General features: G+C 44.0%; 1 protein-coding gene across 13 annotated transcripts in view; it reads left to right on the top strand.

The window, feature by feature from the left end:
* ptprk (protein tyrosine phosphatase receptor type K) overlaps positions 1-22,933 on the top strand; it is a 144,440-nt gene that overhangs the window by 91,753 nt on the left and 29,754 nt on the right. For all 13 annotated transcript variants that reach the window (XM_046298263.1, XM_046298261.1, XM_046298264.1 and 10 more), the window contains exons 8-10: positions 17,417-17,719; positions 19,795-19,904; positions 20,930-21,131. In XM_046298263.1, coding sequence (XP_046154219.1) covers positions 17,417-17,719; positions 19,795-19,904; positions 20,930-21,131 — 615 coding nt within the window. The remainder of the gene's footprint in view (positions 1-17,416; positions 17,720-19,794; positions 19,905-20,929; positions 21,132-22,933) is intronic.

Genomic DNA, 22,933 nt, shown 5'->3' with positions numbered 1-22,933 from the left:
TATTCTTTCTCCCTGACATAGCATGTCTGTGAGTTATCACTCATTCTTGTGAAATAAGTCATTCCACCAACGAGTGGCCATCCACAAATATATAAAACTCTGAGCAATTTTCTGGAATGCCCTGCGGCAGCCTTCCCGACTATCTCATCTTCCCAGGCTAAAGCCTTTTAAAGAGGCGGTAGTAATGAAATGCAAGGGATGGCTTTGGCTCTGTGGCGCACCCCGCGGCGTGCCGAGGCCTCCCTAACAGCAGAGCGCTTGGCGGTGTTGTGGAGGCTGGGCCGGGCAGAGCAGATAAAGGAGATGGTGATTAATGTTTGTTCAACAGTTAGCGACAGTGGGACCACAGATCCTTTCAACAAACATGAAGTTGCTCACATTATCTGCATGTGAGGGAAATGTTATTTAAATGTAAATTTATTTTTATTTATATTTTTTGCTCGGTTCTGGTAAATTTTATTGTAGTTCAGCCACCCATCTTTTGCTCATTATGTCGAGGCAAAAAAACATGATCCTTCGCATTACTCTGGATGTGATGAACAATGTTGCGTTCCATTTGAACCATAAAGTAATGAATGACAACATGGAAAAGGAAAAATACCTCCATGATGTTGTGCAAACATGTGCGTCATACACCAGGTGCCAGAATAGTGTATTACTGAATGAGTTCTCAGCCATACTTTACATTTTATATAGTCAATTCTCACAATGGATTCTCCCATTTACTAGCCTTTTTACTGAACCAGTTGAACATCTTCTCCTATCGGTGTTTAGAACACATGTATGCTAAAACCTTACTACCTAGACCTTCCTAATAAACCATTACTCTGCATTAATGCTTAATGATATATATTTTTCCCCTTTCCATCATTACATATACTCCACCTGTACTATATCTTAGGGTGTGTGTTGACTACTTCTTTAGACTGTTTATCAGCTTCCTTACAGGCTCTGCAATTTGAATTTCAAAACGAGGCAATTGGACAAATGTGGCTTTTTTAACTCTAGTACCTGGCTCCTCTCGCTCGCTCTCTCTCGCTCTGCACCGGCTGCAATTTCAATACAATTAAAGATCACAGGAATATAGACTTTCCATTCTAGTGTATATGATACTCTTCACATCTACTATTCTGCAGTGGTTAATATCCTACCACATCAATAAGCTCCGTAAGATAAGGCACTAACTACTTGCTTGGAACTTGGTTGTCCTGGAGGTAAGATTGCTAAGTGGAAGTCCCAACAGTGCACAGTGTGAGTCGACACTGGTTCTCCCTGCACCTCGTACAGTAGTACTTAAATGTGATGGATTGCTATCAGGGCTGAGATGAATAAAAGATGGCAAAAGAGTAGAAGAAAAAGATGCCTCCTTGACATTTTGCTCATGCCAAAGTTAAGTAATCTGTGCCCGGGCTTGTTTTACAGATTTATCTGGCTCCTTCCTGTGATTTGTGGTGCTACTCTTTATATAGGGATGTATGGATCACGCAGCCTCCCGTGGAAATGGCATGGCCTCGCTCAGGAATAGACCTCATATTTCACCGCTAACGACCATACTGTACCTGCTATTGTTCTACTACACCCGTTATCAGCGACGGTCAAAGAGGAACCTGTTCTCCGTAATGGGTGGAAGGAGGAATGTGTATGGAAAGTGACAGCAGCAGTGGTGCAGCTTCCTGCTCGTCCCGGGGCTGTAAACCTCCTCAGAAGCCGTCAGATTAATTTTCAGTGACTAGGAAGTAGAGAGTCTAGCGACTGCTGTGTTCTGAATGGCTGGGCACTGTGACTTGATATGTACAAACATTTCACATCCACAGTAGTGTAGTTTGTCAGGTCGTATGCCTAACGCAAGCGAAAAGGGATGTGCGTGTATTCAAAACACATGTGGCCATGACTTCACAGTGGCACGCCGAATACCCCCTCCAAAACACACACACACACCAGCCGTAGTTCACTGAAATCTCAGCTTTTCGATGTGTAGCAATTCAGAATGTGAAAGTTGTGCAGTCTTGCTGAATGTTTGTATTTTTGTGATTTCAAAAACCGTTAATTCCTCACTGCTGGAAATCTACATGCAGATTCCCAGAGATAGTATTGTGAAATTCAGGTAATTTAAAATGCTAAAATTAAGTAGCACTTTTTCCTCTAGTGTATCAAGCTACTACAAGCCTCGCTTGTGGCATGTACGCCATTAGATCTCTCATAATAGTTTCCATGTCGGAAAGTGTAGCAGCAGATAGTGCTCTTATTGCCAGCTCCATCCAGAGTCAACCCTGCTGACTTAATTGAAAATCGTTGTTCGGTACATCACAAGGAGGAAAATCACATCCGTCCCTCTCCCCGAATACAATTTCTCTAGTGCTAGTGGTAACTGTGTGGGTAATTGATATGATACTGGAGTGACACAGTGTTTCATTTCCCCGTTGGGAATAGTGAGAATGAGTTTTTCCCAGCTGTCTCAGGGGGAGGCAGACGCAGGCAATGCTCGCCATTCCTTTGTTATATTTTCTATGAGTTTCTCTCCTCCTCCTGAAGTAGTGATTTATTGGTACTTGTATGAAGAGAATAAAAGGTGAAATATAATCAAGTTTAGGAAGGACTGGGAGGTTAGTCTGAATGGTGGCAAGCCCGGGCTGGAAATGACTGACACAGGAAATGGATCGCAAATTAGTTGATTGCAGGAAAAGGAAAAAATATTGATCACTCAGAGCGGCAACAAAATTATTAGTCTCCTCTACTTCATGTTTGGGATAAACACGTCTGTTTTAAAAGCAGTCCATATCTTAAACACCATGCAGACTAAAATCTGAAACCATGATCACACATGTTAGCATCGTGTGGGTGAAATAGTTAATGGTTAGTGAAGGGTGGGATATTTAACACTCAGTATAGGCTGTGTGGTTGATTATGAGAAACAGCCATCGGGCCATATTTCAGCAGCGATACTGTCAGTCAACAGGCTTATGGACAGAGAGGAGTGGAATGGAGAAAGGCTTGTGGAGGCCAGGAACAGACATTCTCCATCGAAGTGGGATATAGCTGACGGATGACTAGGATCGTCATTGACTATGTTCGAGGTGGACTTCACACAGAGGGGCTGACAAGTGATTCAGAGAATGCCAGCCTGTATTACAGTGGACATGATCGATTATAGAAACTGGTTGATATTTGCACAGACGAGGTGCGGTAGTTCAACCTTTACACAAAGTCACAACAGCATAGCACAGTAGCTAGTTACAGCAGGTGAGGTGTTACCCAAAGAACGTCACATTTCAGCTCTTACCCCGAGCCGCCTTAAATCCAGTGCATTATAATCTCACTGACTGTATGCGGTTTATTTCTGGAAACCAAAGATTTGACTGTTCCCTCAGTTTCTTGGAAACCCATTATTAAGAACTTCCTGTCAACGAAGGGAAGATTTGAGACCTAACAGCAGAAAACATCTGAAGATGGCGACGGCTTACCATAATCCTGTAAATTGACAGACTTAGGCAGGGCAGGCTAGCTCTTCCAAACCTGTGAATGTGATCCAAAAGAGACTGGGTTGAAAAAAGGCACAATGCTATTCACTCTATTCAATGCCTCAGCATTAAATCGATTTGTTACATTTACATTGGAGAAATAGCGATACAATTAATCACTTACCTTTGAAGAAAAAGCCCACTTCCTGGATGGATTTTCCTCTGGTTTTCACCTGCCATATCAGTTCTGTTATACTCAGACATTATTTTAACAGTTTTAGAAACTTTAAAGTGTCTTCTAGGATATATGCATATCCTAGCTTCTGGGCCTGAGTAACAGGTAGTTTACTTTGGGCACGTCATTCATCCGAATTTCCGAACACTGCCCCATCACTAAAAAGTTGAGTACCATGGACTTGTAGTGGATATGAGCTTCGACTGGAAGCTAGTGGAGTGTGCAGAGGAGCAGGATGACATGGGAAGGTTGAACACCAGGCAAGCTACAGTGTTATGGATAGGTTGCAGGATTTTGATGGCACAAGCGGGGAGCCCAGCCAACAGCGAGTTACAGTAGTCCAGATGGGAAATAAGTGCATGGATTTGGACCTGCGCCGCTTCCTGTGTGAGGTAATGTTTACCTTTATGGATGTTGTAGTGCATTAACCTGCAGGAGCGAGTCACTGCTTTGATGTTTACAGAGAATGACATGGTGTTGTCCAGGGTCACACCAAGGGTCTTTCCACTCTGGGAAGGGGACACCATGGAGTTGTCAACTGTGATTGAGCGGTCAGGCCTTCCCCGGGAGGAAGAGCAGCTCCATCCTGTTGAGGTTGAGCTTGAGTCGGTAGGCTGAGATAGATCTCTGCATGCCTGGCAGATACTGTGTGTCGCCACCTGAGTGTCAGAAGAGGGGGTGGAAGGAGAAAAGCAATGATAGGAGAGACCATGTGAGGATATGATGGAGCTAAGTGACTTGGTGTGTAGAGGGCCTAGAACTCAGCCCTGGGGTACACCAGTAGTCAAAGTATGTGGTGCAGACAGATCCTCTCCATGTGAATTGGTAGCTGTCTGCCAGGTAGGATGCAATCAAGGATGTGCAGAACCTGAGACACCCAGCCCTGAGAGGGTAGAAAGGATGATCTGATGTTTCACGGTGTCGAAGACAGCGAATAGATCAAGGAGGATGTGAAGAGAGGAGAGAGAGTCAGCTTTAGCAGTGCAGAAAGCCTCAACCAGGAGACTACTCGGTTGAATGACCCGTCTTGAAGCCTGACTAGTTATGGTCAAGATCGTTCTGAGATAGCGAGAGAGTTCGTCAGAGACAGCACGCTCAAATGTTTTGGAAAGAACAGCAAGGGACACAGGTCTATAGTTTGACATCATTAGTCTTTTGGAAAGAAAAGGATATCCGTCTGTAGTTTTACATCAGAGGGGTTGAGTATTGGTATCTTGAGCAAGCTAGCGACTAATTATTTTGAAGTCAGAGGGGACACAGCCAGTGGTCAGGGATGAGTTGACAAGGGAAGTGAGGAGTGGAAGAAGATCTCCAGAGATGGTCTAGAGAAGAGGGGATGGGGTATAGTGGGCAGGTTGTTGGGCGGCCGGAACTCACTAGTCACAGGATTTCATCTGGAGAGAGAGGGGAGAAAGATGAAAAGGCTGAGTGAATGAGGAGCAGATGTCAACCTTCTTTTCAAAGTGGTTGACAAAGTCGTCCGCAGAGAGGGAGGGAGAGAGGGGCTGAAGGGAGGAGAAGGTGGCAAATACTTTTCTAGGTTTAGGGGCAGAAACTTGAAATTTGGAGTGATAGAAAGTGGCTTAAACTGTTGTAACTACCCATCCCAGGTCCGGGAGCGTTGTCATCATCTGACACTAATTAGCATAAGGCACCGGACATAAATATTACTAGAAAATATTCCTATTCATGAAATCACAAGTGAAATATATTGAAACACACCTTTTGTTAATCACCCTGTCATCTCAGATTTTGAAAATATGCTTTACAGCCAAAGACAGACAAGCATTTGTGTAACTTTATCGATAGCCTAGTATAGCATTATGCCTAGCTGGCAGCAGGCAACCTGGTCACAAATCATAAAAGCAATCAAATTAAATTGTTTACCTTTGATGAGCTTCGGATGTTTTCACTCACGAGACTCCCAGTTAGATAGCAAATGTTCCTTTTTTCCAAAAATATTATTTTTGTAGGCGAAATAGCTCCGTTTGTTCTTCACGTTTGGCTGAGAAATCGACCGGAAATTGCGGTCACGACAACTGCAAAAGATATTCCAAATGAGCTCCATAATATCAACAGAAATATGGCAAACGTTGTTTATAATCAATCCTCAAGGTGTTTTTCAAATATCTATTCGATAATATATCCACCAGGACAATTGGCTTTTCAGTAGGACCGAGAGGAAAAATGGCTACCTCTTTTTATGCAAGAATCACAGAGCCATCAAGTGGCCACTTACGCAATGTAGTCGCTTACGCTCATCAACATAAAGGCGTGAAACTATGTCAAAATGCTGTAGACACATTGGGGAATACGTAGAAAAAGGAATCTGATTGATAGCCCATTCACTGCTCAATAGGGTCACATCAGAACACAGAGCTTCAGAGCTTTCAAAACATGAGTCACTTCCGGATTGGATTTTTCAGGCCTTCGCCTGCAATATCAGTTCTGTCATACAGACAATATTTTTACAGTTGAAACTTTAGTGTTTTCTATCCTAATCTGTCAATTATATGCATATTATAGCATCCTGTCCTGACAAAATAGCCCGTTTACTTTGGGAACGTTATTTTTCCAAAAATGAAAATACTGCCCCCTAGTTACAAGAAGTTAAGCAGTTAATACAGAGCAAGAGAAGGTAGAGGGAGTGAAATGATGAGTGCTTCCATTTTCTCATCAGAACGCAGTTCTGTTCTGTTAGCTTGCGGTGAGTCACTCAGCAGGAAGGGAGGGCCGAGCCAGCCGGGGACAGTGTCATAGGATGCGGAAAGGGAGGAGAGTAGGGCCGAAGAGGCAGGAAGGAAAAGGAGCGATGTTAGGATAGGAGAGAGTAGTGGGAGAGAGAGCAAAGATTGCAACGGGCCATGACCATCTGGTTAGGGTTGAAGGAGAGATGAAGAGGAACAAAGTAGTCAGAGACCTGGAGGGGGGTTGCAGAGAGATTAGTAGCCTCTAGTAATGAGGTCAAGCGTATTGCCTGCGTTGCGAGTAGGAGTGGACTGGGAAAGGATGAGGTCAAGAGGTAAGGAAGGGAAGAAAGGTGAAAATAAATTAATCAAAGGCAGACGTCAGGAGGTTGAAGTCGCCCAGTGCGATGAGCCAAGAGCGATCTTCAGGAAATAAGCTTATCAAGGTGTCAAGCTCATTGAGATACTATCTAAGGGCACCTGGTGGGTGATAGATGACAATGTTAACCTTGAGCGGAAAAGTGACAGCATAGAATTCAAATGAGATGGACACGTGAGCGATGGAGAAATTGTTAGCCCAGTGCCCCGACGACCAGATGCTTTCGGACTATGAGTGAAAACGTAGTCAGAGGAAGAGAGCGCAGCTGGGGGAGCAGTGTTCTCTGGGGTGATTAATGTCAGGGCCAAAAACCCTAGGGACTGAAGGGCAGCATAGGCTGGGATTAACTCTGCATTCTTGACCCCAGACTGGCAGTTCTGAACGCTGCCATAGACCAGGAATCCTGCATGGGTTGTGCACTGAGGTTACACTAAATTAGAAGGGTGAGGCCTACAGGGAGAGAAGCGAACAGGTATAGAAACACACATAGTTGACAAAGCTACAAAAGAGCAAAATGAGAATCTGAAAATAACTGGGTAAAATACTCAAGTCAGAGAGTGGTGTGGAGCCGTCCTCTCTTTCCTTCATTGAACAGCTCGGCAGAAGTTCGTTTTGGCGATGACACCGCCGCTGATACGACCACAGCTTACAGCTGCCGCTGAGAAAACAGGGGAGACTGAAGTACTATCACTAATTGCTAATTGCCTAGCAGAGGTGAAGAGCACACCTCCCGGTACTAATTGCTGATTGCCTAGGAGAGGAGAAACCACTCCCCCTCCAATACAGCCACTGATTATCAAAACAACAACAGTCACAAATTGTCCTGCCCCTTAATCCTGGTTGATGTGTCAACAATCAGCTGCAAGTTGTCAGCAGTTCACACACCGAGTAGGCTACCGGGAAGACAGACACCACTTAAAGTAGATGGCCCTAGCCACCCACATGCACACACCCCTTCACACTCTCAGCCTTCATTTATTTTCATTTTTTTCTGTGGTTAATATTTTAATGGATATATTCAGATAGAGATGCCAAGCAGTAATGTGAAGATGGTTAAATATTTTCCAACTGCTCCGACTTCCTGTAGTGCACCGCTAGGCACTTTAGAGAGTAAATAAGAGCAAATACATTTGAGAGCAAAGAACCAAGAGTGTAAATGATGGTTTGAGTTTCAATGCCTCCGACTTCTAAAGAGACTGTGAAAACAAACAGCACTGGTTTGATAGGGTGTTTTAAACTCATGCAAATGAATACATTTCCTATTATGTCTGGGAAAGAGGGGTCTAAATGATTGGCTAATTTCAGTTGGGTAATTAACAGATGGCAGCTCCCATTATGAATTCATCAGTGAAGCCAAGCTCATTTGGCAGCTGTAACTGGTTTTCAGGTGTTTACGGTGTACCTGCTATGACATCAGACATCTTGGAGCAGTATTTGTGTACTAAGCGGAGTGGATGACAGTTGTTTCAGGTTGAGGAGGAACGAGAACTCAAGAGTTTATATTTAGCCTCAGGTACAGACAGACTGAGCACCTTGGAGGAGTTCAAACCTGAGCATACCTAGCTTTGTTAACGAAACTGTCTTTTCTATGTGAGATATTAGCCTAGCGGTTAACAGCGTTGGGCCTGTAGCCAAAAGGTTGCTGGTTTGAATCCCAGAACCCAGTAGGTAAAAAATCTTGAGCAAGGAATTTAACTGTAATTGCTCCTATAAATCGCTCTGGATTAGAGTGTCTGCTAAATTACTAAAATGTCAATGTAAAAAAAGAAATATGCACCGTTACTTACTTTGGAAAGTAACTTGTTACATTACTTTTGCGTTTTTACTGAAAACAGAAAACCCTCTGAAGATGCCTTGGTCATTCCTTCTTATGCCCAGTACAGGGCGCACACGATCTTTGAATGGCTTGAATAAGCCTACCATCCATAGCCTAATCTATAACTCTGGGCTATACCAACTCAAGGAATAATGACAGACGCAATATCTCCTTTACAATACTCAAAATAAAAGATTTAGTTGAATTACTGTATTTACACATAAGGTTATTACATCTATAAAAACCAACATGGACAATTGGCAGCCAATCTATTTAACCCACAGATACGAACTGGGCAGAGATATTCTATGTAAAATCACATGATCACAATGTGTAATTGTAGTGTCCTTTCATTTATGTTTACGGAGAAGATGGAGCTGGAGAAATGTCCATTCTTATCAACTGAGCCTAACTTGGTCACCTAGCTACATTGTTTACTTTATTACCAAATAAATAAATAGTGCTCTCGCCTTCACCCGATGGTCCTGTGTTTGAATCCTGCCAGTAGCGTCAGTCAAGAATTTAAGAGGTAGCATCTGTCCTTTTCTTCTACCAATTCAAAGTATTATGAATACTTCCACGATAAAGGCTATTATTTCTGCCATCTCGCTAGCTATCAAGCTAACAGCTACCATGCCAGCTACCCGCCACAACATTCATGCAGAAACAGGAACCACGGTGAATGTAGCTTAGGGGGAGGGATTTTCGTTGTTTGTTTGCACCAACAAAATAAAATATGAAATAATATTGTAAAAGTAAAGTAAAAAGTACGGTTCGGTTACTCGTTATCACAAAATAGTAGTCTGAGTACGAACACGTTACTTTGTAACACTTTGCCCCCAATACCAGTTAACATACACACGCAGGCATACAGTTCCTTCAGAAAGTATTCACACCCCTTGACTTTTTCCACATTTTGTTGTGTTACAGCCTGAATTTAAAATTGATTTAAAATGTCACTGGCCTACACACAATACCCCATAATGTCAAAGTGGAATTGTGTTTTTAGATAAAACCATTTCTTTTTTAAAGAATTACATCTGAAAAGCTGAAATGTCTTCAGTCAATAAGTATTTAGTCCCTTTGTTGTGGCAAGAACAAATCACATAAAAAGTTGGATGGACTCACTGTGTGCAATAATAGTGTTTAACATGATTTCTGAAAGACTATCTCGCCTCTGTACCGCACACATAAAATAATCTGTAAAGTCCCTCAGTCGAGCAGTGAATTTCAAACACAGACTCAACCACAAAGACCAGGGAGGTTTTCCAACGCCTCACAAAGAAGGGCACCTATTTGTAGATGGTAAAACAAAAAAAAGACACTGAATATTCCTTTGAGCATATCCTGAACACAAAGTGTTATCTTTGAGGGCAAATCCAACATAACACATCACTGAATACCAATCTTCATATTTACAGGCTCGGTGGCTACATCATGTTATGAGTATTCTTGTCATCGGCAACGACTAGGGAGTTTTTTTTACGCTAAAAAGAAACAGAATAGCGTTGAGCACAGGTAAAATCCTAGAGGAAAACCTGGTTCAGTCTGCTTTCCGACAGACACTGGGAGACAAATTCACCTTTCAGCAGAACACGAACCTTAAACACAAGTCCAAATATACACTGGAGTTGCTTACCAAGTTGGCATTGAATGTTCCTGAGTGGCCTTTTTACGGTTTTGCCTTAAATTGGCTTGAAAATCTACAGCAAGACTTGAAAATGGCTTTCTAGCAATGATCAACACCAACTTCACAGTACTTGAAGAATGTTTTAAAGAATTATATTGTACAATCCAGGCGTGTAAAGCTCTTGGATACTTACCCAGAAAGACTCATAGCGGTAATCGTTGCCAAAGGTGATTCTAGGGGTGTGAATACTTATGTAAATGAGAGATTTCTGTATTTGCAAAAATGTCTAAAAACATGTTTTCACTTTGTCCATTATGGGGTATTGTGTGTAGATGGGTGTGATTTTGGAAAAATGTATTTAATCCATATTGAATTCAGGCTGTAAAACAACCAAATGTGGAATAAGTCAGGGGCTATGAATAGTTTCTGAAGGCACTCTACACGCACACACACACACACACACACACACACACACACACACACACACACACACACACACACACACACACACACACACACACACACACACACACACACACACACACACACACACACACACACACACACACACACACACACACACACACACACACACACACTGGCTCTGCGTGGCAAGCTGCCGCTAGATCTTTGAGATGTTCGTTCTTCAGCCAGTGAGAAAAGTGTGATAAACCTGTATCCTCTAAAGAGTTTGCAGTTTCCCTTTCTCCTCTCCCCCGGGTTGATATTGATGTTTTTTGGGGGGGGTCTGTATATTTCTACCCGTTAAGTAATGTACACGCCATTAGCTAGATACAATGTCTTAGCCAGCAGAGGTTAATGGAGCAAAGCACATTAGACAGCCCTAGCGTCTAGTGCATCCCAGTGTTCGCCTCAACATTCACTGGTCCATAGGGACCTACAGGAGCAGCTAAAAACACAATTAAAAATAAATTATATTGGATTTACATTCTCCCCATAACCATGTAAGTGATGTATGGTAGGAAAGCTATGTTGGCCAAGCTTTATTGCAGAGTGGATGTTCTGTGGTGGTTCGATGGGAAGTGGAATAATGGGAAATGTGTGGGCAGCTGGCTGTTGATTTCTCCGCCGCCTCGCCATTGGAAGGTCTACATCAATTGGGTCACCCCTAGAGACCACCCAAATGGTTCCCAGGCTAATGGAGAGGTAAATGGAGAAAACAGCCACCCTTATTAATACCTCTATTGCAAAGGCCAGCTTAGACCCAAATTGATTTCACCACTAGCTATCCATTTTCAATCCTTCTACTTATCACAGTTATGTCAAGAAGACCAGAAAGAGGGAGAGAAAGCGAGAGAGGGAGTGCTCCTCAATAAGACCTCTCTCTCTCTCTCTCTTTCCCCCTCTCTCTCTCGCCACGAGTGAAGAAACTGCTGCACCGTCAAGTGGCGAGCGCCACTTCAAAATTGCATTTAACTTTCTGACCTGACAATTCTAATCAATTAGGTGAAATGCCTCCTATTACTCACCCCACTTGTTTTGTATTGACTCACAAGAGCAGAGAGATGGACAGACTAGTAATGGAGCGTTTCCACTGGATTTTATTCATATAGAAATGTCTCGCTGTCCTCCCGACTGGCCAGAGACATAGTGTGTGCCTGATGGTGGCTGTCAGATCTTCATTTAAAAAAGAAATGACTGCGCTTCCTTTTAAAACGTCTCTCAGGTTTAAGAAGTGGAAAACACTCTGCTAGGCGTCTGCGGTCTGAGAGATAGAAAACAAATCACAATGGAGGCGCAAAAGATCAACCACAATAGGGTGAACACAATTACAGTGACTCTCAGATTGCTTTGTTGAGGAAGTCTCCTTGCAAATGCTCTGTTCCCTCTGCCGGCCGTCCTTAGGCTTTGTTCTCCCATGTCTCCTTGAGAAGGGGCGATAGCTGCACATGTGACGGTGGGGAGAGTGCGTCAGCCTGCTTGACTATGGAATCATATAGCTCGTGTAGTCTGAAGGTCTTATTCTGTGTAAAATCTCTATTGAAATCTTGTGTCCTTCGAAATGGGCCCCTTTATCCTATGCAGGCTTTTTTTGCGGGTCAGGTCGGAATACAAATACTGTCCTTCGTGCAATTTTTGACGGCCCACTGCTTGTCACAGTGGCCTGTTGTTGACCATGCAATCTCAGGCAGCAAGGCCTATGGGGAATTGGAGTGTGTTTGCTCCAGACCCTGTTGTGCTGTTTCCCCTTCCCATAGTGACCCTATCCCCGTATGCTGTCACCATCACCATCAAATCACACCATTTCTGGAAAACACCCATTATGCCTGGTCATCCGCGATCCCTGTCTCTGCCAGGGTGGTCAAAGAGCAGAACCTTCTACAAAGTTTAGCAACTCCATTTGATTTACACAAGCTACAATTTGTCTGCCTTAATCCTCAATTACATTCTTTTTGGGGTGTTTCATTAACTTTTTCCCTTTCTTGTCATGATAAAAGAGTGACAGACAAGACATGTTGCAGAGCAACTCAGTGCAACCCGCAGCCGCCTTCCTGGCTGACATTATTGCCATTCTAGGAGATAAAGGAGCTGTTCTGCTCCAAAAGGTTTAGCTGTCGATTTCATATGAAAGCCGGTGGAGCCTGGGAGAGATAGTGGTGGAGCAGTGTGGAAGACCGGGCGACTGTGATTGACGTTAAGAAAGTTGGGAAGCAGAGAAGAAGCAATCTGTGAGCAAACAGGAGACTCCTGGTGCAATTAAAGATCTAATCCCCCTGTTCTGCCCACAAACAGGAGAAATGGGGGCTTTGTTTTCCTGTGCGACCATGACAGCACCTGTTGTGGGATCCACGTGGAGGCGAAGCGTCTTTGGTGTGCATTCCTAGACTCACAACAATATTTGCATTTTTGAACAACTCAAATAAATTTGCATCCGATAATTTAAAAGGGGGTTTTCTCCCTGCACCTGGTGTCTGTTGTGTGAAAATTAGAGATTTGATTGACAGTACTTATCACCTTTCTTGGACGTGTATACACCAACTACATGCAGAAATGCACATAGCAACAATATAAAGTGTCTTAAATTCTCTTAGTCCGGCTATGCCAAGCTAGCAAACGTTGGTGCATTACTACAGGCCTTTCTATCCAATCAACATCAATCATGGTCCGTGGAGCCTGGTTGGCAGCGTCGCTGATTGCCATCCAGCAGGAAGGACAGTGACCGTCCTGTCACATTCCCAGCCCCCTGTGTGTAATTTGTTTGGACCAGCAGCACGTCAGCAATGCCATGACGCGTCCTCATTGGTCATTTAGCCCAACGGATGACAGATTCTTAAACTCTCTTATAATGCAATCATGGGCCTTGCTAATCGGATTAGCAAACAAATAATGGAATCAAGCTGCAAAATAAGGAGGGAAGATCTGAAATCAATACAGGATATTCAATGTGGTTTCTTTGCCATTAAGGAGTCTGGTGACTGCTTATTTGATTATGATTGATTGCTTGTGCACTTAATCAGGTGCTTCAGACATGCCTTTGAATCATGTAAGCACTCTGTAGAGAAATATTTACCTCCGTCCGTATATGCAAATGTTACTTTTTCTCTCTGCTGAACGCCGTGGAGACAAAGAATACATTGTCGCTTGCCGCGAAGAGCGGGCGGTACGAACAATGGGTTTTGTTTTCGACATCAATGGTTGATTAAAGATCCAGGGACGACGTCACGGTGTCCTCATCCCAAATGGCCACGTTCCAGACTCCCCCCCCCGACCCCTCTTTCCCTCACCCCTCCTCACCCACCCACTGCACTGTAGATAAAGGAAGCCTAGTGCAAGGAGGGTCAGAGGGGAAATGTGTGTTTGAATTGAGGGGCCAAAGGAGTGCCCTGTCCTGTTTAGTATGGTGAGCCACCGGGCTGCAGCCTGCATCCATCCTGAAAAGGGGGAGTAAGGAAAGTGGGCACGCTTTCCTAATCGCTCTGGCACCTTGCCTCTCCCAGGACCGTATATCTCCTTTTAATTTAAGGCTTGAAAAATACTCTGGGATTTTAGCATCTGAGGCTGCCGGAATCGATGGAATTTATTATAGGGGGCTTGCCTAATCTGTAAAGTTAATGCAGGACTTCACGGCTATTGATCAGCTCTGAAGGGTACACGCGTTGTTAATCATTGCCCTGGGTGATAGAATACACAGAATAAAGAAGGGGAATGGGGGGGGGCAAGAGAGAGAGGGGGACAGGTAATTGTCTGCTATGCAAATGTTATTGCTTCTTTGTGTGTACGCATGTGGTGAAAGTTGATGGGGCATTGGAAGTCGTAAGCAATTATTTCTAACCCCAACTTATTATTGCCTGGTTGACATTTAAATGATGGAGGATGTCAGGAATCTATCCGACTCTATTCGTCCCTGGTACTTTCATTTATTTTGTCTACTCTTTTATCTTTTCGCCCCCAAACTGAATAGCTGAATTTCGGGTCATCATATGGGTTGGGCACTTACTAATAGGTTGATAATGTATAGCTTTGGCTTTATCCTCTATCTCCCTCCCAGTCAAGGCCCATTTCAGGCTGATCCTAAATCATTTGGCCGTTACTGAGTTCACGTCGTGCACATATGCTGGAGTGGATCAAGTGTGGTAAAGATTATAGGAATAGTTTTACCCTGGCTTTTTCATGTGTTCCACTTGGCAGATGAAACGTGTCCCTGATCATAACATGTCATTATGGCTGAATTCTCCGATTCTTCTGTTAGAATGGCCTTCTCTCGCTCTTTCTCTCGCTATTTGTCACTGTTGACCTCACTCTCTATTGTCAGGAAAATCAGCTTTTGAAATGATTTTGCCCTTGACCAAACTTACAAAGAGTATTATTATGTGGGGGAAAATGCACTGACTCATTCGTTCCATTCATTTATGACGTGCCTCCAAAGAACCTGTCGAGATTTAAGAAAAAAAAATAAATGTGCCATGTGAAAATGTGCAGAAATTGCATGCTGTCACTGGCTCAACTGAATTTTGTGTGCGTTTCCCAGTGAGTGACAACCAGATAATGACTTGTTATAGGTAAAATGGACCTATGGGAGATGTGTGTCTCTACCCTCGTGTTCTTTTTCCTCTTCATTCTTTTCTCTCCCTTGCTTTTATTTCCACAATTATCTCTGACTAAAGTGTACATTGGCTCTACACAGAAATGGTCTCTGTATTGAGCTATCATGTCGCCGGGCTCAGGAAGCAAAAAAAGGGGAGAAATTGAATTTTAGTTTCCCGGTTCTCTGGGTATTTAATAAATGCTTGTACTGTGAAGAGAAGAGAGAGGAGGTCAACAGGTTGCTCGCGACGGCTTCCGCTCTATTACAGACAACCTGTGGCCACTCCTGGACCAATTCCCCTCTGAGCACTGCTCACCCTCAGGAACACTGGCCACTGAATAAGTCACGACAAACGTTTCATAATCACCGGTGGCGCCACTTCAAATGAAACACTGCAGGGCAGCGGTTAACGGTGGTAGAGGAGTGTGAACATTTGTCCCCCCCCCACTCTTCGCTGAGGAAAAGAGGGATTTAATTATATTTTGGTATCTATTGACATGTTTATCCCAAGTTATAGCGCCAACATCCATGCCATTGATTTGAGACAATACGCCACATCAATATAAATGGCTCAAACAAATGAGTGCGAATAATGACAAGTGGTGTAGATGAATGTTGATGGCCCACTATCTCGCTAACAGTGTATGGAGTTGTAGAGAGCTTTATCCATAATAACCCCCAGAGCCAACAGTCGATCTCAGATTCATGTTAACAAGTCCCCAGTCTTTATTCAGAGCTTTTCATTTTAATTAGGCTAGAAAGGAAGGACTCTCCTGGGCGACGCTCATCAAAGAGCAGGTGATTACACCCAGCTGAGGGCCCAGCCTTTAAAAATGGACAATCTGTGATTTAGCACCACGAGTTAACCTTTCTCCTCTTCTCTTCTTGTCAGTTTGGCCTAAAAAGAACATGTTATTAACATGCATATACATAGAACGTCTAACCTTTTTGTCCATCTCTCTTTCTGTGGCTCAGAGCAGTGGTCGTAGAGATGAGACTGCACAGAATAAGGGCAGGTCTGTTTCCACAGAGGACATTTGAGAGAGAGAGGCTTTTGTGTGAGGATGGCCTGCCACGCCAAGAGCCTGCACGGTGCACACGTACACCCCCCCCCCAGGCCGGCCATGGCAGAATCCTTACCCCATTACTCAATGAATGAGTGTTGCAGAGTGGGAAGGGGCACCAGGGCTCACTGCGGTGGAAGACTTAGCTGAGACTGAACCCCCACAACCTCTACATGTCAGGTCCTGCACTTTAGCCACGACTAGGCCGGTGTCTGAAACGCATCAATGAAGGACAAATTGAAAGCCCCTTAAACCTCAAACCTGGCCCCTAACTCATGTTTATGCACGGACAGGAAATACGTAGTGTTTTGAATATAAAGCCTAACATGTTAATACTCTAACGTGACAATCCAAATATGAATGTACAGAAAGTCCAAACCACTGCATTGTAAAATGAGGAAATCAGCACAATACACAAATACAGTGTTAAAAGTGTTTAAAGTCATTCTCCTATTGAAGTCCTGCACTTGCTGGTCGCTGCAGTGTTGGCTGCATCTCCACATAGCAAACAGTCACGGTGAGACAAAGGCGCTACTTGCATCATTGCCTTAATCGCGCAGGTAAATTGGACTATTAGAGTCATTAGTATCCAGCATGGCGCGATTGCTTGATGGATTGCGGGCTGGATTATATTGACTTTCTCCCAGGGTGATATATTGGCTAATTCAGAAGCCCTTAAAAGGCTGTGTGAGTGTCCTCCTGGTCACCAGCACTGGCCCAACACAATCCACACAGTTTACGTTGCTCATTAGCCCCCCCCTCCCCTTCTCACATGGACATTTAATCCTCATAACGGCCTCATTAGTTGTCTGTGGATATGTTCTGATCCGGGGAGGAAAAGAAAAGTGGAGCTTTGTGTAGACTGGCCGCCGTGCTGCTGAAGGACAGTTGTCAGGCACCATCATCAACACCGCGCTTTCACAGGGCATCCATGTGGAACTGATGTGTTAATGCTGGCTAACCGTGTACATTCTTCTGTGCAGACATGTTAGTGGCAGTATATGTTGTCCCCACATCAGATGACACTGTACACAAACGGGTCTCTCCAGTGATTTTATGTTGGTCATAGTTGTAGTCATGGGTTTCTTTTTCTCCTCCAGAGCCGATGCGGACCCCGAAGAAGCTGAAGATTGCCGAGACCCAGGCTAGGTTCATCGCTGTGGACTGGGAGTCTCTGGGCTACAACATCACCCGCTGCCACACCTTCAACGTCACCATCTGCTACCATTACTACAACTCCAACAATCAGACCAGGGCCGACTGCCTGGACATGGACCCCAAGGCCCCACGCCACGTGGTGGGCAACCTGCCCCCCAACACCAACGTCAGCCTCAAGATGATCCTCACCAACCCCGAGGGACGCAAGGAGAGCGACGAGACCATCATCCAGACAGATGAAGATGGTATGTGCACTCTACATAACAGATAGGTGTCAGGAGACAGGGAAGCTTTTTTTAATGCTCATATTTCAGATGTAGAATTCACACTTATTCGTCAGTGTTAACGAATCAAGCTCACCCACATACATTGCGCGTGTTTTTCTATCTCTATAATTCTCATTTATTTTGAAAAGGTAGATGAATCTAGCTCTGTTTGTAACCAGTTGAAATTGACTCATGCTCTTTGCTGCCCCCCTGTGATTCCTACCTCTGGGCTGAGTTACTCATTTCAAAGCAGGGCACGTTTTCTCACTGTTGCTCTCTGAATAGACACTAGCTGGGTAGCGAACCAAGGGCTGAGATAACAGCACTGGTGGCAGCCCGGAATTTGTAACTCACATTAAACGCTTCAGTATTATAATCATGCAGCCAGGTGACCAGCTCTATCCTGTGGCTACCGGCAGACATGTTGTCCCTTGAAGAGGACCTGTTTAAATCTCACTTCACGTTCGCACAAGCTCAGGAGATAATGTTAGAGAAATGACTGAGCCCTCTGTAATTGTTCCACCAAAACTTATTTGAACTTTTCCCTGATTCTGCATGTAGCTAGAGATTTGTTTTTGGGTTTATATTCCGGTCCCGCTAGGCTCCCGAGTGGCGCAGCAGTCTAAGGTACTGCATCTCTGTGCAAGAGGCGTCACTACAGTCCCCGGTTCAAATCCGGGCTGTATTACATCCGGCCGTGATTGGGAGTCCCATAGGGTGGCGCACAATTGGCCCAGCGTCGTCTGGGTTTGGCCGGGTTAGGCCATCATTGAAATAACATTTTGTTCTTAACTGACTTGCCCAGTTAAATAAAGGTTAAATAAAAAATTTGAAATAAATAAAAACATGTTATTACCTATTTCTACAATTAGTTTATTTTTTTAATAGATTGGGGTGTATAACTTTTCAGTGGTATTCCAACAGCAGAAGAGAAATCTGTCTGATTGTTTTTAACATGTCAAACCAAGCCCATTTTCAGTAGCATCAGTCAGGAAAAAGGAATGCATGCATTTTGTTTTTTTTGCGTGTAAAAGCTGATGTCTCAGTGACATCCATCCAGCAGATTTGATCAATTTAAGTTTGTCTGACTTGGGGGAGAGGAGAAGAGAGGCCCACGTAAACAGTTCCTCTAACACTGATCTGGAGACAGCAGACACGCACGTGCACGCCGCCCCCGGGCCCTGCTCCTCTCTCCAGACAGACAGGCCTGACAAGCACCCAACCATGTGACCTGGTCACGCTACTGCTCTCTGTCTGTCTGCTGTGAAGGAGAGGGCTTTGGACATCCCCGACCCAGTCTGACTAGACTAGAACACAGCCCAGGGAGACAGGCATGCAGGCAGACACAGCCCCATGGCAGACCAGTCCTGTGGCAGCCATAGAGACCCATGGGACTGCCAGGTTTCATCAGTAGTGATGAGGCTGTCAGTCAGTAGTGTTCACCAATCCAGGATGTATTACGAAGGTCCTCAGAATATTAGGCTACTGCTGTTACCCATTGACAGCCCTGCTATCTCAGCTATTGTACTGCTAAAATGTTAGACGAAACACTAGGAAGTATCTTCGTAGCGAGTTCCAATACATTAACATTTTGGATTGGAGATTCTAGTCAATACATTTAGTTTTCCACTGATCAGTACTCATGTCACAGTGGTCTGGCATGCTGGTTTCTCTTTCTGATGGATGTACTCTAATAGTGAAAGTTACAAATTAAAGGAGACTAATTTGATCATAAAACATGCAGACAGAGAGAGAGGATGCTCTTGAAAAGACATTGCACCTTGATCTCATCTCGTGTAAATACATGATCAAAATTCAATAAATAAAAAACACCAGGGATTCGAGTGTCTGCCATTCAGTGTTAGCACAGAACTCTACATTATTATGCCATTTTCAACATGTTGCTTTACGGTAAGTAAATCCAATCAGTGGTCTTGTTACGGGCGCAGAGGCTCAGGAGTGGCTCTCTCTGTGAGAATAGGATTCATTACAGCACAGTGGCCTTCCTTTGATTGCACTAGGACCTACTCCTCCTGTCTTCTGTCCTAATGCAGTGCCTGGCCCCGTTCCCAGCCAGTCCATGAAAGCCACACCGTTTGAGGATCGGATCTTCCTCTACTGGAAGGAACCACTGGAGCCCAATGGGATCATCACCCAGTATGAGGTAATGAAGCATTATGGTCAGAAGGAGGTGGGGGGAGGGAGGGAGGGCATGGGCGGGAGAGGTAGGGGTATGGAGAGAGGTGGGGGTGGGGAAAGGAGTGACGGGGATGGGAGAGGAGAGGAGAGGAGAGGAGAGGAGAGGAGAGGAGAGGAGAGGAGAGGAGAGAGAGGAGAGGAGAGAGATGGGGAAGGGAGTGACTGGGGTGGCCAAGGGAGAGAGGGAGGGGAGGGAGAGGTGGGAGTATGGAGAGAGGTGGGGAAGGGAGGGAGAGAGTGGGGGGGGGGGTAGACAGGTCTGTCCAGGATCCACATGTGGTTTGTATATCTAAACCATGTTTCACAGGTTTTAGAACCTTTACTGTCCCTCTGGAAACATCCTGCTCCTTTTTCATACAGGACTATGGTGCAAATACTGTAACTCAAACAGTGGACAGTGGGTTCGAAGGGGAACTCATTGTATGTTACTGTTGAAAAATACTTTATTGAGTACTGCTTCGATACAGTATGAAAAGAAGGTGTTCTGATCCATAATTAACTGTATTGTATTATTTAAGGTAAAAACCACAGTGATTCATTGCTTGTGTGCAATGGGGTGTATGGAAGAAACATTTCCTTATTCTCAAATGTCATCAAGCTGTGAGAGTATGAGAACACTGGCCCACATAATACATGGGAATGTAACATGACACTTACTACATAATGACATAGGAAGTCACATGACACGTACGACATAATGACATGGGAAGTCACATGATCAAAATCTTTATCACACATTTTAGTCCAGGTTTATGAGATTGTATGCATGCTGTAAACACAATGCAGAAAAATCACTGAAAACGAATTTCATTATTTAAAACTTTGCTATGTACTTTGCTATGTATGTGCATTCCGCTTACTTAAAGACGGATAAAAAAGTTTCCATCACGGCATAATTTAACAGAAACCTCATTACCATTTGCTTGAACACTTTGTCGACAGCTCATTAGGTAAATATTGTATTTCCCTCACCTCTCCCTCCCCTGACAGATCAGCTACAATGGTATTCGATCCTTTGACCCCTCGGTGCCGTTACTGCGGCCTCCTCTGATCGTGTCGCTGCCCTGGAACACTTCTCACCACGTCTTCAACCAGCTGCACCCTGGCACCACCTACCAGTTCATCATACGAGCCAGCACCATCAAGGGCTTCGGGCCCCCAACCACACTCAACATCACCACCAACATCTCTGGTACATTTATCCCCCCCCCGCCCTTTTTCCCCTCAGAACAGCCTCAATTTGTCGGGGTCGTGGACTCTGCTAGGTGTCGAATACGTTCCACAGGGATGCTGGCCCATGTTGACTCCAATGCTTCCCACGGTTGTGTCGAGTTGACTGGATGTCCTTTTGGTGGTGGACCATTCTTGATACACACAGTTACAGATACAGAAACAGTTGACCATGAAAAACCCAGCAGCTCTGCTGTTCTTGGCACGAACTGGTGCACCTGGCACCTACTACCATACCCCGTTCAATGGCACTTAAATCTTTTGTCTTGCCCGTTCACCCTCTGAATGGCACACATACACGATCTATGTCTCAATTATCTCAAGGCTTAAAAATCCTTCTCTAACCTGTCTCCTCCCCTTCATCTACACTGATTGAAGTGGTGACATCAATAAGGTGCCATAGCTTTCACCTGGTCAGTCTATGTCATGGTTCTTAATGTTTTGTACATTCTGTATATATTTCCAAATGAGGTTGGAATAATACTGTGAAATTGTGAATACTATGATAATGCCCTTTTAGTGTAAGAGCAGTTTGAAAAGACCCCTGAAATTTCAGCCTGTTTTGGTAGGATGGAGTTTTGGCCGGCCCGGTGACAACACCAGTCGGTAAACAAGTTAATAGACTAATAAGAGAGTTCCAAACCTCTCCGCCAATAACTGCTAGTTGTCAGTTCTCCCCTCCCCACTCAGAGAGTCCTAGCAAAATTCTTGCTTGACAAATTGCTCTTTGCTAAGAAGCTAATTTTATCTATTTTTGACCATTTGGATTGCAAACAATCACCGTAAGGTACACTTACTTGTTACCCAAAAAGGATTTAATATTGAGACAACTGCATTGGACCTTTAACCTTTATTTATCCAGGAAGTCCCATTGAGGTCAGAAGACCTCTTTTACAAGGGAAACCTGACCGAGAGGATCCTCCCTAGTATGGTAGATTACATATGCAATGGCAGTGGTGTTGCAGCTGCTAGGCTATAAGGAGTGCTACCAGAGGAAATATGGGTTATTGTATATAATAAGTAGCTATCATAGTTGTGTTAAATTGATGCATAATGTTATAACTGTTATCGTTGTTGTCGTTACGTTAAAAAGGGTCTGTTAGCACTTCAGCTGCAAGTAGCATCTAGGAAGCAAAGTAACCAAAATGGCGTGAAAATGGTGCATTTTAATGTGTAATGTGGTTGGGTTATGGGTTTTGATTTTCAGAGCCATTTCTCCCATAATACTAAGCACAGTGCTGAGATATCTGTCTGTAATGGTTACTGTATCAGACTCGGTTGCTTAATGGAATATATGGATTCTCCATACCTGTTGGAGTCATTTTCTTCAGCACACTATTTTCCCAACTCTAATCTTGGCAGCACTCAACGTGCACTAGACAGGGATGTATTTGAAATCTGTTGAAGTGACAGCCTAGGACCTCATTAGATAATAATGCGAACCACAGACAGAATTTAAAGCAATCAAATTAAGCAGGTGAATGGAAGCTAAAAGCTTCTTGATATATTGGCAAATAAGGCCAGTAGCCTTTCTTAAGTAAGAGAGGCCTTGTGCTTTTTGCACTAAACACCTAGTTCAATCTTTAAGAGATGTAATGTACACAATTTAGTTGTAATCACACAGGAAACATCATTTCACGCTTTTTTGGCAAAACTGTTGGGTTGCAATTCTCAGAAATGCATTAGAAACCATGTTCCAAGCAGGAGAGGGGCTGTTTACTATGCACTTTGCAGTACTATAATAAAGTCAGGTTCAGCCAAGTC

The sequence above is a fragment of the Oncorhynchus gorbuscha genome, linkage group LG14 (genome assembly GCF_021184085.1).
Source record: "Oncorhynchus gorbuscha isolate QuinsamMale2020 ecotype Even-year linkage group LG14, OgorEven_v1.0, whole genome shotgun sequence".
NCBI lineage: Eukaryota > Metazoa > Chordata > Actinopteri > Salmoniformes > Salmonidae > Oncorhynchus > Oncorhynchus gorbuscha.
This window is presented reverse-complemented; position numbering and strand designations above follow the sequence as displayed.